The 15556-nt window shown below is 41.9% G+C and overlaps 1 protein-coding gene across 3 annotated transcripts in view; it reads right to left on the bottom strand.

The window, feature by feature from the left end:
• Positions 1 to 3798: 3798 nt before the first annotated feature.
• The window catches only part of LOC141106244 (pulmonary surfactant-associated protein D-like), a 106271-nt gene continuing 94513 nt past the window's right edge, over positions 3799 to 15556 (bottom strand). For all 3 annotated transcript variants that reach the window (XM_073596860.1, XM_073596861.1, XM_073596859.1), the window contains one exon: positions 3799 to 4487. In XM_073596860.1, coding sequence (XP_073452961.1) covers positions 4099 to 4487 — 389 coding nt within the window. In that variant the 3' untranslated portion in view covers positions 3799 to 4098. The remainder of the gene's footprint in view (positions 4488 to 15556) is intronic.

Genomic DNA, 15556 nt, shown 5'->3' with positions numbered 1-15556 from the left:
ATCCCTGTAGTAAAGGTTCATGCAGGGCCCATCCTAGGTGGGTGCGCGGGGTGCAGTGTACCCGGGCGCCACAGAGGTGGGGGCACTGAAGCGCCAGAGTGCTCCCCTCCCTCCTCCTCTCCTTGCTCGTGTCCAGAGGCAGCTCTCTCCGTCGGTCACCGGCGTGTTTCCTGCCCAAGCCGTCCCCCCTCCCTCCTTCTGTCAGAGAAGGAGAGTGAAGCAGCCGGAGATCAGAGGGGCTGTCTCTGTAAGGAGAGAGACCAGCCATGCGGTGATGTCGCTTGGGGGGGGGGTCCGTGCCTGGCATGTGTTCTCCTCTTCTCACAAGCCAGATGACCACAGAGGAGGAGGAGAGGAGATTTCTGATCGGAGAGGAAGAGCCCGAAATCTCCGGAGGATCATCCCGTGGAATGAGAATTATTGTATGAGACGTGGAGGGATCTGACACCGCCGGTGGACGAGTTGGTACATGCCAGGTCGGAGACGCACAGTACACGAGTAGGATCCGGACACCATCCATCCATAGTCCCCGCGGAGGGCAAAGTCTGCTTGCGTGTAAGACCTCGCCAGAAGGGAGGTCCACCATTGAGGGTAAGGGTCCACCTTTCAACACTGTGGGATTCTATGAGAGCTTTTGTCTTCACACTTCTCCCTCCCCATGTATCTGTGCAGTGTCTGACCGGTCGGAACGTGGATGGTTCCCCCTGCTTCTGTGAATTGGTTATTTGTCTATGGGACTCCTTCTCCTGCTGTCCACTCTATGGACTATCTTTTTTCAGTTAAAAAATTCCTTATTTGAGGACTGTTTTTTATCCATTTGGGGTGGGAAACTTCAAGGAGTGTAATGATTCATGCCTTAAGCACATTTTCACATTTTCCCACTATATAATAATTATTGGTATTATTTTTGATGTATGTTTGTTTTTGTTTTTGTAGGGATTTGGATTGTTTTCATTAAGATCCGTTTTGCACTTTTTATTTCTTTGAATTTCTTGCACAGATTGTGAGTTGTATATGATTATATATGTTGATTATGAGCGCACGTTTTTTATTTTATTTTAATGTGTTCTCCATATCCTCCTCTCTGTGTCTAACTCCTGTCTGCTGCAATCTGTTCTACACCTGGGCGGTGCTGCTGCACACTGTCCTCTCCTTTCCAGCTGTCGCCGGGTGTTTTTATGTACCCTAATGGGGGGGTCTGTACTAATAGAGGGGGTGTGGCTTTTCCTGGGGCGGTCTATACTAATAGAGGGGGTGGTTTGTCCTGGGGGGGTCTGTACTAATGGAGGGGGGGTGGTTTGTCCTGAGGGGGGTCTGTAATAATGGAGGGAGGGGGTCTATACTTAGTGAACGGGGGTCTGCACTGAGGGACGACTATAGTTGGTGGGGGGTGACACCATGTTTTACTGCACCTGGTGACACCAACCCTATTGATGCCACTGCAGCTGTGGGCTCTTCTTTCCCCCCTCCCTCTCCCTCTCCTCCTCGCATGCGCTGCTGTACTAGTGAGCGGCGCTTGCCAGCACAGCCACCCACTATGTTTTTTCCCCCACCTTCATATCGGCCAGAGAAGAAATAGAATAGTAAAAGGAGCAGAGAAGAGAATTGTGGGACATGTAGTCCTGAGGACTGGCAGCCCCACTGTAACACGGAAACTGCAGCCCACACAGCATGCTCAGCTGAATGTGAGAGAGAGAGAGCCAGGAGCCCCGGAAAGATTTCAGGGAAGTGCACCCAGGGCTCCAGAGGGAGAGGACAGTGCTGAGAGAACACCATCAGACAGAGAACCCCGCTGCCCTGCACCACCAGAGGGAAAGCCACACAGCCTAGCGCCATCCCTGGCGGAGAAAGGAATGGAGTCATTGCCAGAAAACAGAATGGGCTCTATCCAGCGGAGTCGCCACAGGCAATTCAGAGTGAGCTGACTCCTGATCAGAGGAACCGTTGTTGCTGTTTCGCTCGGTCAGGTGAGAGGGCCGATCAGCCATTATCTACTAACGTCCATAGGAACTGCATCTCTGACCATCTCCTGTATTATATCTGCAGTCTCTGACCATCTCCTGTATTATATCTGCAGTCTCTGACCATCTCCTGTGCTATGTCTGCAGTCTCTGATCATCTCCTGTACTATGTCTGCAGTCTCTGACCATCTCCTGTGTTATATCTGCAGTCTCTGACCGTCTCCTGTGCTATGTCTGCAATCTCTGACCACCTCTTGTACTATGTCTGCAGTCTCTGACGATCTCTGGTACTATCTCTGCAGTCTCTGACCATCTCCTGTACTATGTCTGCAGTCTCTGACCATCTCCTGTGCCATGTCTGCAGTCTCTAACCATCTCCTGTGCCATGTCTGCAGTCTCTGACCATCTCCTGTGCCATGTCTGCAGTCTCTGACCATCTCCTGTACTATGTCTGCAGTCTCTGATCATCTCCTGTACTATGTCTGCAGTCTCTGAACATCTCCTGTAATAAGTCTGCAGTCTCTGACCTTCTCCTTTATTATATCTGCAGTCTCTGACCATCTCTTGTATCATGTCTACAGTCTGTGACCATCTCCTGTAGTATGTCTGCAGTCTCTGACCATCTCTTGTATCATGTCTGCAGTCTTTGACCATCTCCTGTACCATGTCTGCAAAATCAGACATGAAAAAATTACATTTAGGATAGGAATGTTTTGACCGCTGGCCGCGGGAACCTTTGTCTCATTTTGCGCGGCCACGGTACATCACATGAACATGAAGCCTAAGGCCCTATTATTTTAGCACAGTGATCCACTCCATTTTGCTTCTGAGGGTAACTATAGTGTATTATATAAATTTGATGATTTTTGGTTGTGTTATTAATATTCCGGTTGGTAATAGCCTTTGCTGGTTGTTTGCTACTCTCCTCATGATGTCCTTACACCTAAGGATTAGGTTATTATATTTTGGCTGTATTGACATAATTTATAGAAGGACATGCCCTTTAATTTGACTGCAGCGGGTTGACGGGCCTAGTCATTCAAACGCAGATTATTGTCTGCCAAATTTAGTGCAAAAAGAGTATCTACAAGAGGGAACTGATCACTGATATACTGTAATTTAGTATACATTTGTTGTAATGGATAATTTAAAAATTCATTGCGATTATCATCTTAGTGCCTGGGTCACAATCTCAATTCCACTGTTATTAATGGTGTTTGTAAGTGACTTCTTGTAAAATAAATCTTAATGTATTTTTCTTGTTTCAAAGTCCTTCCTTTCACATAATTACAAATACTGCAGCTGCTGACTTTTAATTGGACACTTACCTGTCCCAGGGTCCAGCGATGCGGGGGATCGAAGCCCCACTCGTCCCCCCCTCCGCTCGGCGGCACTGGCATTCTAACTTCACAGCCGGGCACCCACTGCGAATGCGCGAGCTGCGCCGCACGCTCTCACTGGCCCGCAATCATCTGGGACCGGTCACGTGTCCCAGATGATTGACAAGAGGGAGGGGAGAGAGGCGATCTCCCTTCCTGCACCGAGGGAAGTGATATCGCCAGTCCAGGCACCGAAAGAGGCAGACTACGAGGGACCCCCTAGCAACAGGCATTTAGAGGTGAGTAAAAAAAAAAATTTTTCTCCAAATGTTTTTTTTTTATTTTTTTTAAACACATTACTAATTTTTTTTTTTTTGAGGTTGGAACTCCACTTTAAGAGTATCTGCATAGGGCAAACGTATCTCAGGAATAATTAATTTTTTAACTTAATTATATTTAATTTTTAATTTCTTTTGGAGGCACTGTTATACATTGATCAATCAATATATCTGACTCAATTCATTTTTCAAACACCTGGCATCCTGACACCATCATTTTTTATTTTGGTGACAATAGCCAAACCATGACCAGGGTTCTAATTCTTCCAATGCTACTCAAAACTTAAAGAAAACGTTTTGGCTATGCAAACTTCAAAATTTCTGTTATTGTATACAGATAGAAGCTCTGGTTCTCCACATGATTATCCAAAATGCCTGAACATAATGTACAATCAGTCCTGTATTACTTAATACTTTATCATTTGGTAAGTAAACCTGTACATGCTTAACCACTTTTTACTTTTCTCTTCTCTTCTTGCATTAAATCATTTTGAATTCACACATAATTGTTCTAGTCCATTCACATGGGATGTCATTCCATTTGCGACGTTTGGGATCCTGCTCTACACAATTCTCTGTTCTTTGACCATTAGGCTCAGTGTCTCTCCAGTTCATGTAAACAGCTGGGCGTCCATCAATATGCACAAATTTTCCTTCCAGCTGCCTGTCATTAATCCCAAGAAATCCATGTTTCCCTGTTTTTTTGGCTAATTCGTAAATCGCTAAATCTTCTGCGCTATTTTCTGGAGAAGGCAATATTCCACCATACATTTTACAAATAATCAGAGAATTGGAAAAGTCTTCAGCTCTATCAATAGACATATAAACTTTGTTTCCAGATGTTGCTTGAGAATGTGGGAATATTAGCACTGTAGAAAAAAAAAACATTAAGAGTACAAAGTTATTCTATGTTGCACCAGAAACATTAAAATATGCTAAAATATGTTGAACATAAATAGATAATAGTAAGCTTAATTTAGGGCTTAAATACTATTTAATAACTGGAAAAAAGCGCTGACAGCCTGAGTAAATACAATAAAGTGCAAAATTAATTAAAAAAAGAAAATTTTATATATATATATATATATATATATATATATATATATATATATATATATATATATATATATATATATATATATATATATATATATATATATATATATAAAGCATGTAACCAGTGAAAGCTTAAAAAACACGTGCAAATATGTATAAACTTCTAGTTGGAAGGTTCCTTTCGCAGGTGCTTTCCACAGGTGCTGCTGTGCTAGAAATAGTGCAAATCAATATTAAGCATGTGACCAGTGAAAGTCCAAAAAAGACGTGCACATAAACATATAGCAGTTCTCAGTACGGGGTCCACACAAGCACCTTATGGTTGAACTCACCAGATCCAATGGACCCCCAAGCAGTACTGCATTGCGGGTCACGTAGGCTTAGTATGGTGAGCAGGGTGATGAAAGCGCCAACTCCTGGGTGTGATCCTTCCTGGGGTGTTTTCAGGCACAAACATATGGAGAAAGAGCCCGCATAGTAAAGTACGTCTTGTTTAACAACTTGTCACCCAGGCCAATTCTGCCATTTCTCTCCTACATGTAAAAATCATAATTTTTTTGCTACAAAATTACATAGAACCCCCAAACATTATATATATATTTTAGTAAAGACCCTAGAAAATACAATGGCGGTCATTGCAAAAAAACAAAACAATAAAGTTAGCCCAATTTTTTGCATAATGTGAAAGATGAAGTTACGCCGAGTAAATAGATACTTAACATGTCACGCTTCAAAATTGCAGACGCTCGTGGAATGGCACCAAATTTCGCTACTTAAAAATCCCCATAGGCGACACTTTAAAAAAAAATTTAAAAAATCTAAAATTATTGCTCTCGCTCTAACGTTCGCAGCGATACCTCATATGTGTGGTTTGAACACCGTTTTCATATGTGGGCGGGACTTACGTATGCGTTCGCTTCTGCGTGTGAGCGCACACGGGGACAGGGGCGATTTAAAAAAAAAAAATTATTGTTAATTTTACTTTTTTTTTTGTTTGACACTTTAAAAAAAAAAAAATGTGATCACTTTTATTCTTATTACAAGGAATGTAAACATCCCTTGTAATAGGAATATGGCATGATCGGTCCTCTTTACAGTGAGATATGGGGTCAATAAGACTCCACATCTCACCTCTAGGCTGGGATCTGAAATCAAAACATAAAAAAAAAAAATGATCTCGGCTTCCCAGCCGGGGCGGCACCGTTTGTTGAAATGCCGTTTGTTTGTTTTTGAATGCAGAGGCCGGGCGTGACATCATAACATCGCGCCCGGCCTCTGAACGATCATAGAGACTCCGGTGACCATCTGGTTCGCCGGAAGTTTCTACGGTAAACATCTGGGGCCGGGGATCCTGTCTCCGACTCACCGATGGAAGCGGTAGAAGCACCGGAGGGCGACGGGAGGGGGGGACATCCCCTCTCGCTGCCCGTAAGAACGATCAAGCGGTGGAACAGCCACTATGATCATTCGTATGGGAATCGCCGGCTGAAAAAGCCAATATCTGAATGATGCCTGTAGCTCATTCAGATATACCCGCACAAAGTCAAGGACGTCATATGACGTACGGCGGGCGGGAAGTGGTTAATTCATTAAAATCAATTTTTACAAAGTTCCAATCATAAAATCAATCTTTACAAGGTTCCAAGGTGGAGCGCAAACGGATGAACATCAAATACCAGTCCTTTAATCAATAGGTTCTCTCACAACCTAACTGCAATTTAACAAGCATCGGACGTGATGTCACCGCAGTGCCGCAAGCTGCGTCTGACGCTGCGTTTCTCCCTTCCAACAGGGCGTTATCAAAGACTGTTAATAACTGTTGTGTCCTGAGCGGTACCTTGTAGTTGAACAGTAGTTCAAGGCTCAGTGATTTAAACCTTAAAGGGTTAGTTCACTTTTAAAAAAAAAGTGGCTATGCAGATAAGGGATGTCTGTAGATGAGAACACGATGTTCAGCTTTGACCAAAACAGAATAATGTCCTTGCTTTTGGTAAAGGCCATTTATGTACCTCATGAAGCCTGAGGTGAAAATTCCAAGGACGTTGCTAGGATGTTGCTAAGCAAGGTCTAACTATTACTGTTCACCATCACAGGAGTACATGTGCTTTCTATCCCCTGATGCAGCAGCTCTGAGCTCGGAGTTTGAGAGCTCACTCCTGTGATGGTGAACGTTAACAGTTTTAGCTGGATTTCACTTAGCAACGTCCTAGCAGCATCCTGAGAGTTTATAGGTCAGGCTTCATGAGGTATGTAAATGGCCTACACTTATAGCAAGGGCATTATTCAGCTTTAGTCAGAGCTGAACAGTTTGTTTTTATCTACAGACACCCCTTACCTGCATAGGCAGTTTTTTGGTAAATGAGAAAACTTGAAGCAGCACTATGGAAACAAAAATTATTTAGAACAACCCTTGTGATACATGAAAATATATAAAGAATAAACCATTTACATCCACAAGTATATTTCACTTACATATTGTCTCTGTGTCTTTAACCACTTGCCGCCCGCCCACCGTCAAATGACGGCAGCGCGGTGCAGCTCTCGTTCTGGGTGGAAGTCATATGATGGCTTCCCAGAACAGCCTCTCTCACGCGCCCGTGCAGCGGCCACATCATGTTGCTAGGACACGGCGCGACCCCGATCTCTGCCACGGCTCTTTAACCATGTGATCGGTTGTGTCCAATCACAGCTGGTCACATGTAAACACGGAGATGTCCGTAATCGGCACTCCTCGCCTCACACTGACAGAATGCGAGGAGAGGAGAGCTGATCAGCGGCATCTTCTCGCAGAGGACATCTAGGTATGTAATTAGGGCACTGATGATCAGTGCCCTGATTACAATAAAGCCCCCATAGTGCCAGCAATAAGTGCCCACCAGTGCCAGCAATCAGTGCTTACAAGTGCCAGCAATCAGTGGCCATTAGTGATGCCAGTCAGTGCTGGCTATCAGTGCTGCCCATCAATGCTGCCCATCAATGCCACCCATCAGTGCCACCAATCTGTGTCCACCAGTGCCGCCTATCTGTGCCCACCTGTGCCGCCTATCGGTGCTCATCAGTGCAACATATCAGTGCCCATAAGTGAAGGAGAAAAATGACTTATTTACAAAATTTACTGACTTTTATTTTTAGGAAAAAATTAAAAACCCAGAAGTGATTAAATACCACCAAAAGAAAGCTCTATTTGTGTGAAGTAAATGATAAATATTTCACATGGTTACAGTATAGCATGAATGCACAATTGTTATTCAAAGTGTGACAGCGCTGAAAGCTGAAAAATGACCTGGTCAGGAAGGGGTGAAAGTGCCCAGTATTGAGGTGGTTAAATTAAAGTGTAAAAAAAAAAACATGTAAATGAAGAATTTCACTGTGCGCTTGCTGAATTCACACAATAAATAAACACCTTAAAAATCATTGTGCTCATGTGCTTTGACCATCCAGATTATATATCTTCAAAGTAGGTGCCACATGCCCCCACCAGATGATAACTCGCTGAAATACCTGTGACTCTACCGCTAAGTAGGGTCAAAACATGCTTCTTATGGTGAGCCAAACACAGCTTCAGATCCACCTGTCCAGCAACCCCTGTAACCAGTATCTCCAACGGCTATGCACACATTTCTTCCCGGATATTATTGGTTTAATTGGACACATATAAATTAGACATGTGTAGTTCGTTGAGTTTCGAATTTAAATTCGGACGAATTTTCATTCTTTGTAAATTCGGATGTATTTGAATTTCCGAATTACAATAGTACCGAATTTAAACTCGAATTAAAATTCGAAATAATGAAAGAAAAAAAAAACATTTTGAGGTGATTCAAATTGACTCAAATAGTTTTCAAATCAATTTTGAATAGTTTTTTCGAATTCGAAAAGTTTTCGAACTCGAATAGTTTTCCAATTCAAATCGTTTTCCAGTTTCCAAAGAGAATAAAATATAATAGAAAATAAAGGAATACAATAGAAAAAAATAGAATAGAATAGAAAACTATATAACAGAAATGAATAGAATAGAATATAATAGACTATAATAGAATAGAAAAGAAACGAATAGAATTGAAAAAACAATAGAATAGAATAAAATAGAAAGAATATAACCATTTCACAAAATTCAAATAGAATCAATTTGAATTTGAATAGAATAGAAAAGAATAAATTAGAATACAATAGAAAATAACAGAATAGCATAGAAAAAAACAACAGAATAGAATGGAATAAAAAGAACATAACCATCTTCTGAAATTCGATTTTCGAATAGAATACATTTTAATTTAAATAGAAAAGAATAGAATATGATAGAATAGAAAAAAATAGAATAGAAAATAAAAGAATAGAATAGAAAAGAGTAGAGTAAAATAAACAAATAGAAAAAGAATAGAATTAAAAAAACATTAGAATAGAATATAAAGAATATAACCATTTCCCAAAATTCAGATAGAATCAATTTGAATTTGAATATAATAGAAAAGAATAGGTTAGAATAGGAAGATAGTTATATTATTTCTATTCTATTCTGTTGTTTTTTTCTATACTATTCTGTTATTTTCTATTCTAATCTACTCTTTTCTATTCTAGTCTTTTCTATTTAAATTCCAGAAGATGGTTATATTCTTTCGAGTTTATTCTATTCTTTTTTATTCTATTCTAATTGTTTCTATCCTATTCCATTAAATTCTGTTCTATTTTGTTCTGTTTTACTTTATTATATTCTATTATTTTATTTTCTGTTACTTTTTTTCTCTATTATATTTTTTTCTATCCTGTTCCTTTATTTTGTATTCTATTTTGTTCTCTTTGGAAATTGGAAAACTATTCGAATTCGAAAAACTATATGAATTCAAAAACTTTTGAAATTCGAAAACTTTTTGAATTCTAATTTGACAACTATTCAAAAACTATTCAAAATTGAAAACTATTTGATTCAAATTTGAATCCCAAAAATTCATATTGATTCGAATACGAATAAACGAAACGAATTAAACGGGTTAAACAAATTTAACTAAACAAATTTATGTAAATACGTAACTAATCAAAATGAAACAAAACAAAACACATTTTCTTCGTTCTGCAGATGTCTAGTATAAACGAGCCATGAACAGGGTGCCTCCCAGCTTCCTGCAGATGCCCTGATTGGGTGAAACACGATGAGGTGGGACCTACTGTGCTGATGTTACATTCAGTGACATCCCTTCATGCAAGTGGAATGCATGCTGGTTTTGATACCCAGAACAGCGGTGCTAGCTGTCTTCCAAGCCTCTGGATATACTGTGTGATGTCATGGGCACAAATGAATGTGTGTGCATTTTATACATATGTTTTATGGGAAAATCTTAATAAACATATTGCATTATGAGCACCATTGTTTTTGTGATTCCCTTACACTAATGTGTGTGGATATAGAAGGGAGTAGTAGCGAATAAGTCCCATATTATTAGCATAATTTTTGTCAGACCTACTGGGAGAGGCAGAGGCTCCCATGCAGCTATGAGGGGTTGAGCAGCCTCTGTGTCCACAGGCCAAAGCTGTGGTTGTGGACCTGGTGCATCATCTGTGGGTGGAGCATGTTAGCCATTATTTTTGTGTGCCCAGAGCATGCTAGAGCATGTGGAAGAGGTGATGGAGTTACTAACCAAGCCTTCATGCTCCTCCTAGTTCACCAAGGTACAGACTAGCTAATATTTCACCGCAGCTTCCATAGCACCCTATTCTGCATCTTTATTCACTGCTACTCGTGCTGTTGCCCCAACAACTGTCACAGGGGAGTCTGCTGAATTATTTGAGAAATGCTTGAGCCAGTTGCTGCAAATTGATCCGCAGCAATTGATGAGCTCTGAGGTTGAGGATGAGAGTAATGGGAGCCTAGAAAAAGGGGACACCAGCGGGGGAACTAATTGGCAGTGATTTTCCTGCCGCTACAGCATACTGCCCAATTGGCTCCAGTGAGAAGGGGATGATGATGAGGTCTCTGACCATAACTGTGTGCCTGATGGAGCAGAAGAGGAGGTGGAGAAACAGAAGTGAGGGAGAAACACAACCCCAGCGAGGCAGGGTGTCATCCAGGGATAGCTCAGAGAGAAGTGGAGGGAAAGTGGCCCCGTTCCTTCAGATGGTGGAGCTCCGTGGGTACCAGACACTGTTGTCCTCAGTCCACTTCCCAGAGCTCACTTGTGTGGGCCTTTTTCAGCATGTGTGCAGCAAACTGCATCATTATTTGCAGTCTTTGCCTCCAGTGTACCGAGCGTGGCAATATCATTGGCCATTTGGGTACCATGTGTATGAGACATCTGACCTCTCACCATGCAGCTCATTGGGAACAGCATTAGAATTCTAGTAATCAGGAATAGGCCACATTTCTCCTCCTTTCAAGCGCCTCCCTTTCCTCCTCGACACTCACTAAACACAAGTCCATCTCAGCAGCTGCCAGCGATAGGGATGTTGGTGTATCAAGGGGTGTCAGAGGTCTAAACTATGGATCCTGTAGCAGGGATGAGCGCCTGCATTGGACCATGCACAGCAGGAACAATTGTGGCGTAGCGTTACCCCCTCAGGAGCCACTAGTATTTTTGGGTCCTCTGTTTGCCACTGGACACAGAGCTCTCCCCTAGCTGACCCCACCGAAATATCTTGGCCAGGGAATCTCCCAGCTGTCACACAAGGTAAATACTCACATGGTCATAAAGTAAATGAGTAAGCTGTATTGAGATCAGTAAAGTGCACAGTAACATTTAAACAGTTGCAAGGAGATAATGAGTAAAATGGGTGCAGCGCTAAACAAAATCAAAATCAAAAGAAAAAATTCTTTTTATTCCTGGATGTTTTTTCTTTTGATTTTGATTTTGTTTAGCGCTGCACCCATTTTACTTATTTGTCTTGAGGGATTTGATCGTTTGACCCTGATGTTCAGCTGCTTTCTGGCTTTTGCTTACATGCGCTGATATATATCTTCTTTTATGCAAGGAGATAATGATAAACAATTAGGGATGAGGTGAACACCCCCTTGTTCGGTTCGCCCCAGAACATGCGAACAGGCAAAAAATTTGTTCAAACACGCGAACACCGTTAAAGTCTATGGGACACGAACATGAATAATCAAAAGTGCTAATTTTAAAGGCTTATATGCAAGTTACTGTCATAAAAAGTGTTTGGGGACCCGGGTCCTGCCCCAGGGGACATGGATCAATGCAAAAAAAAGTTTTAAAAACTGACGTTTTTTTCGGGAGCAGTGATTTTAATAATGCTTAAAGTGAAACAATAAAAGTGTAATATTCCTTTAAATTTCGTACCTGGGGGGTATAGTATGCCTGTAATGGGGTGCATGTTTCCCATGTTTAGAACAGTCTAACAGCAAAATGACATTTCAAAGGAAAAAAAGTCTATTAAATCTACTCGCGGCTATTAATGAATTGTTGGTCCGACAATACACATAAAAGTTAATTCACTTTAAGCATTATTAAAATCACTGTTCCCGAAAAATCGTCCGTTTTTAAAACTTTTTTTTGCATTGATCCATGTGCCCTGGGACAGGACCCATGTCCCCAAACACTTTTTATGACAATACCATGCATATAAGCCTTTAAAATTAGCACTTTTGATTTCTCCCATAGACTTATAAAGGGTGTTCCGCGGCTTTCGAATTTGCCGTGAACACCCCAAATTGTTCGCTGTTCGGCAAACTGGCGAACAGCCGATGTTCGAGTCGAACATGAGTTTGACTCAAACTCGAAGCTCATCCCTATAAACAATATGTTTCAGCACAGAAAAATGCAATACAGTACAGTACCCTTTAAGACATACTCACCCATTCTGCAGGACTAAAAATATAAATGATAGCTCACAGACTGGGAGATATTAACTAAATGAGAAAAAATAGAGTAACAAGAACTTAAGGCTAACTCATTTGTAGACTCTGTAAAGAGGCTAGGTTTAAGCACTAAGAAGTTTTATTCAAATATCCTACATACAAATTGTAGTGGAAAGATGGAGAAGGTTCACTTTGGGATATGGATAGATAATAGAAGTCACTTTAGAAGTGGTGGGGAGAAAGATTGCAAGAATGTCCCTTTAAATAATAAAGTTGAACTTGTGCAGCAAACTCCTTTCTTAGGTAGCTTGGGTTGAAAGTAGCTACAGAGAGGCAGTAGGGAAAGCAGGCTGTAGCACTCAAAGAATCCATGAGCATCCAGCTCCCTTTGAAGAATGCGGCTTTGAAGATGATGACTTCCGCGATCCTGCAGCAAACAGGTCTCCACCAGTCTGCCTCTCACAGGACACCCAGCTTCTCTGTGTCAGTTGCTGCTTCTCAGCCTAACCCAGTCCAGTAAAGGCCCTCATGGCTCCACATAGAATTCACACACACACCTCCTCTCATCAGCTATGTTCATCTCCAACTCCTCCTTTGTGTTCCTGGGCTTTTACTTATATATGCTACCATCCCCTGATGATTATCTCTGGATCTTGTAGTTTAGATTCAGCTTCACTGTGAAGAAAAAGGTCTGCTTCCAGCATACCAATCCCAGCAGTCTCTGCTCTCCAGCATTTAAACTACATTGAGTAAAGACGTTAAACACTGCCACCTTGTGGTCAAAATATAAATCTGCATTACAGTAACAATGCACAGCATTACATACTCCCCCCCACTTAGTCTTTGGCCCCCAAAGAAACGTAATAAGTCAAATCAACAGAGTTTAAGAACAATGAGATAAAAACAACAGGTATAATAATGCAACTATTATAGTATTAATCAGGAGGGAGTATAACAGGTAAGTTCTCATTGTAAAACAAGTTGTTTGTAGGAAAGGGCTACCATATTTACTTCATCGGGGATGTCAGCTGGGGGGCTCACATTCTCTGAAATGTAGTTAGCTGCACTGAGTGCAGGGGCACCTATTGTCGTTGGCTGGATTGAATCACTTCTTCCGAGCTTTCGCCCAGGTGGTCATAAATCAGGCTTTTTGGCCGTTTTATTGCCAATTTTTCTCTGGGCTCAAAGTGCGAGTCAATTTCATCTTCTGTGTACTGAAAAAAGCAATCAAAAAGTGACAAATTGTTCAAAAAACAACATAAAAGCAGCCGCTACAAAGTGTGATACGCACATACACAGTAAATAAAAATATAAAAAAGCAGCGCTGTGACAAAATTTGGTTATATATGATATAACAAACAAACAAGTGGGATATTAGGCCCAAATTAGGGGTAGACTCTTTCATCTTCTGCCTCGAAGGTCCTCTCCTCTTGTTGAGAGTCATATATGACCTCAGTATAGGCTCAAAGAAGTCATCTACTCTCTCTAAGTTCTGGATGTCTGACTCAGGTTCAGGAGGCTCAGGGTTACTAGGCTCCAAGTCTAAGTCAGGGACCGGCATGCTTGAGCTGTATGAGGGTAATAATGCCTTTCCCCCAATAGCGGATAGAAACTTTCTCCAATCAATACCTCCCCAGTCACCTCCTCCTTAGAGGCTTGAGTTGAGTCGAAGAGGGTTGTGAAGGCTGGACCCTAGGGCACCTCCACTGAAAGGCATGTCCACTGGAGCCAGGGCTTGCACTGTATCCACATTGGGTAAACAGGGGTTCCTGATGCCACGACTTCATCGTTCCCATCTTGCCTTCAGGGCAAATTTGATAAACTGGGAGCCCCGGTGTCAGGAAAAAGGATGGAGAATTCCTATTAGCCAAACCCATGGACAGAGAATTCCCATTATCCTGACCTTCGCACATGCGCATATGCATACACGTGTGCTCTGACTTGTGCGCCTGGAGCAAAGTGAGTTATATATAAATCGTAAATCCCACGCTAAAGTAAGTATCAGGAGATCATTGTGGCTGCTGCCTACCCCAAAAACTTCACTAAGTGTAGTTGTTGAATAGGTATAAATGGGGGAGGGGAATGATGGTGCTGCCAGTGGTGTTAAATTAAATATATGTGTATAGTGTCTTTTGTCATAACATCCTCTACGTGCTCAGTGAAAGAGATGATCCATATAAGCTAATGAACATCATTAGTACAAATCAAAATATAATAATAAGAAATAAAACATAGATAAACAATGTATATAAAGTGAAAAATTGTTTAACCACTTCCCGCCCGGCCTATAGCAGAATGACGGCCGGGAAGTGGTTCTGTTATCCTGACTGGATGTCATATGACGTCCAGCAGAATCACGAGCAGTGCGGCGATCGCGAGTGCGGAGTGTCAGTCTTACACGCCGCATCTCCGATCATGGTAAGAAGCCACTAACAGAGGCTTCTTACCACGTGATAAGCTGTGACCAATGACAGCTGAGCATCACGTGAACCAGGAAGTGACGGTAAATGGCATTCCTCGGTTCGCGCTGACAGGGAGAGCCGATCGGCGGCTCACCCTGTCAGAGGGAGGGTCTGTGCTGATGTGCCACCACAGATGCCAAAAAAGTGCCCATCAGCTGCCAGTCAGTGCCCCCTCAGGATCACCTGTCAGTGCCCAATAAAGTGCCAATTAGTACCCACCACAGTACCAGTCAGTGCCCATCACATTGCCAATCAGTGCCCTACAGTAACACCTGTCAGTACCTCATCAGTGCCCATCAGTGCCGCCTATTGGTGCTCATCAGTGCTGCATATCAGTGCCGCCTATCAGTGCCTATCAATTATACATATCAGTGCCTCCTCATCAATGCCCATCAGTGCCACTTTATCAGTGCCAACTCATCAGTGCCCATCAGTGCCGCCTCATCAGTGTACATCAGTGAAGGAGAAAACAAAATTGTATAACCGAAACAAAGAAAACTTTTTTTCTTTTTAATTATTTTTTAGTTTGTTTAGCAAAAAAGAAAAACCCCAGTGGTGATCAAATATCACCAAAAGAAAGCTCTATTTGTGGGAAGAAAATGCTAAAAATTTAGTT

This window comes from Aquarana catesbeiana, linkage group LG08 (assembly GCF_042186555.1).
Source record: "Aquarana catesbeiana isolate 2022-GZ linkage group LG08, ASM4218655v1, whole genome shotgun sequence".
In the NCBI taxonomy this organism is placed as follows: domain Eukaryota; kingdom Metazoa; phylum Chordata; class Amphibia; order Anura; family Ranidae; genus Aquarana; species Aquarana catesbeiana.
This window is presented reverse-complemented; position numbering and strand designations above follow the sequence as displayed.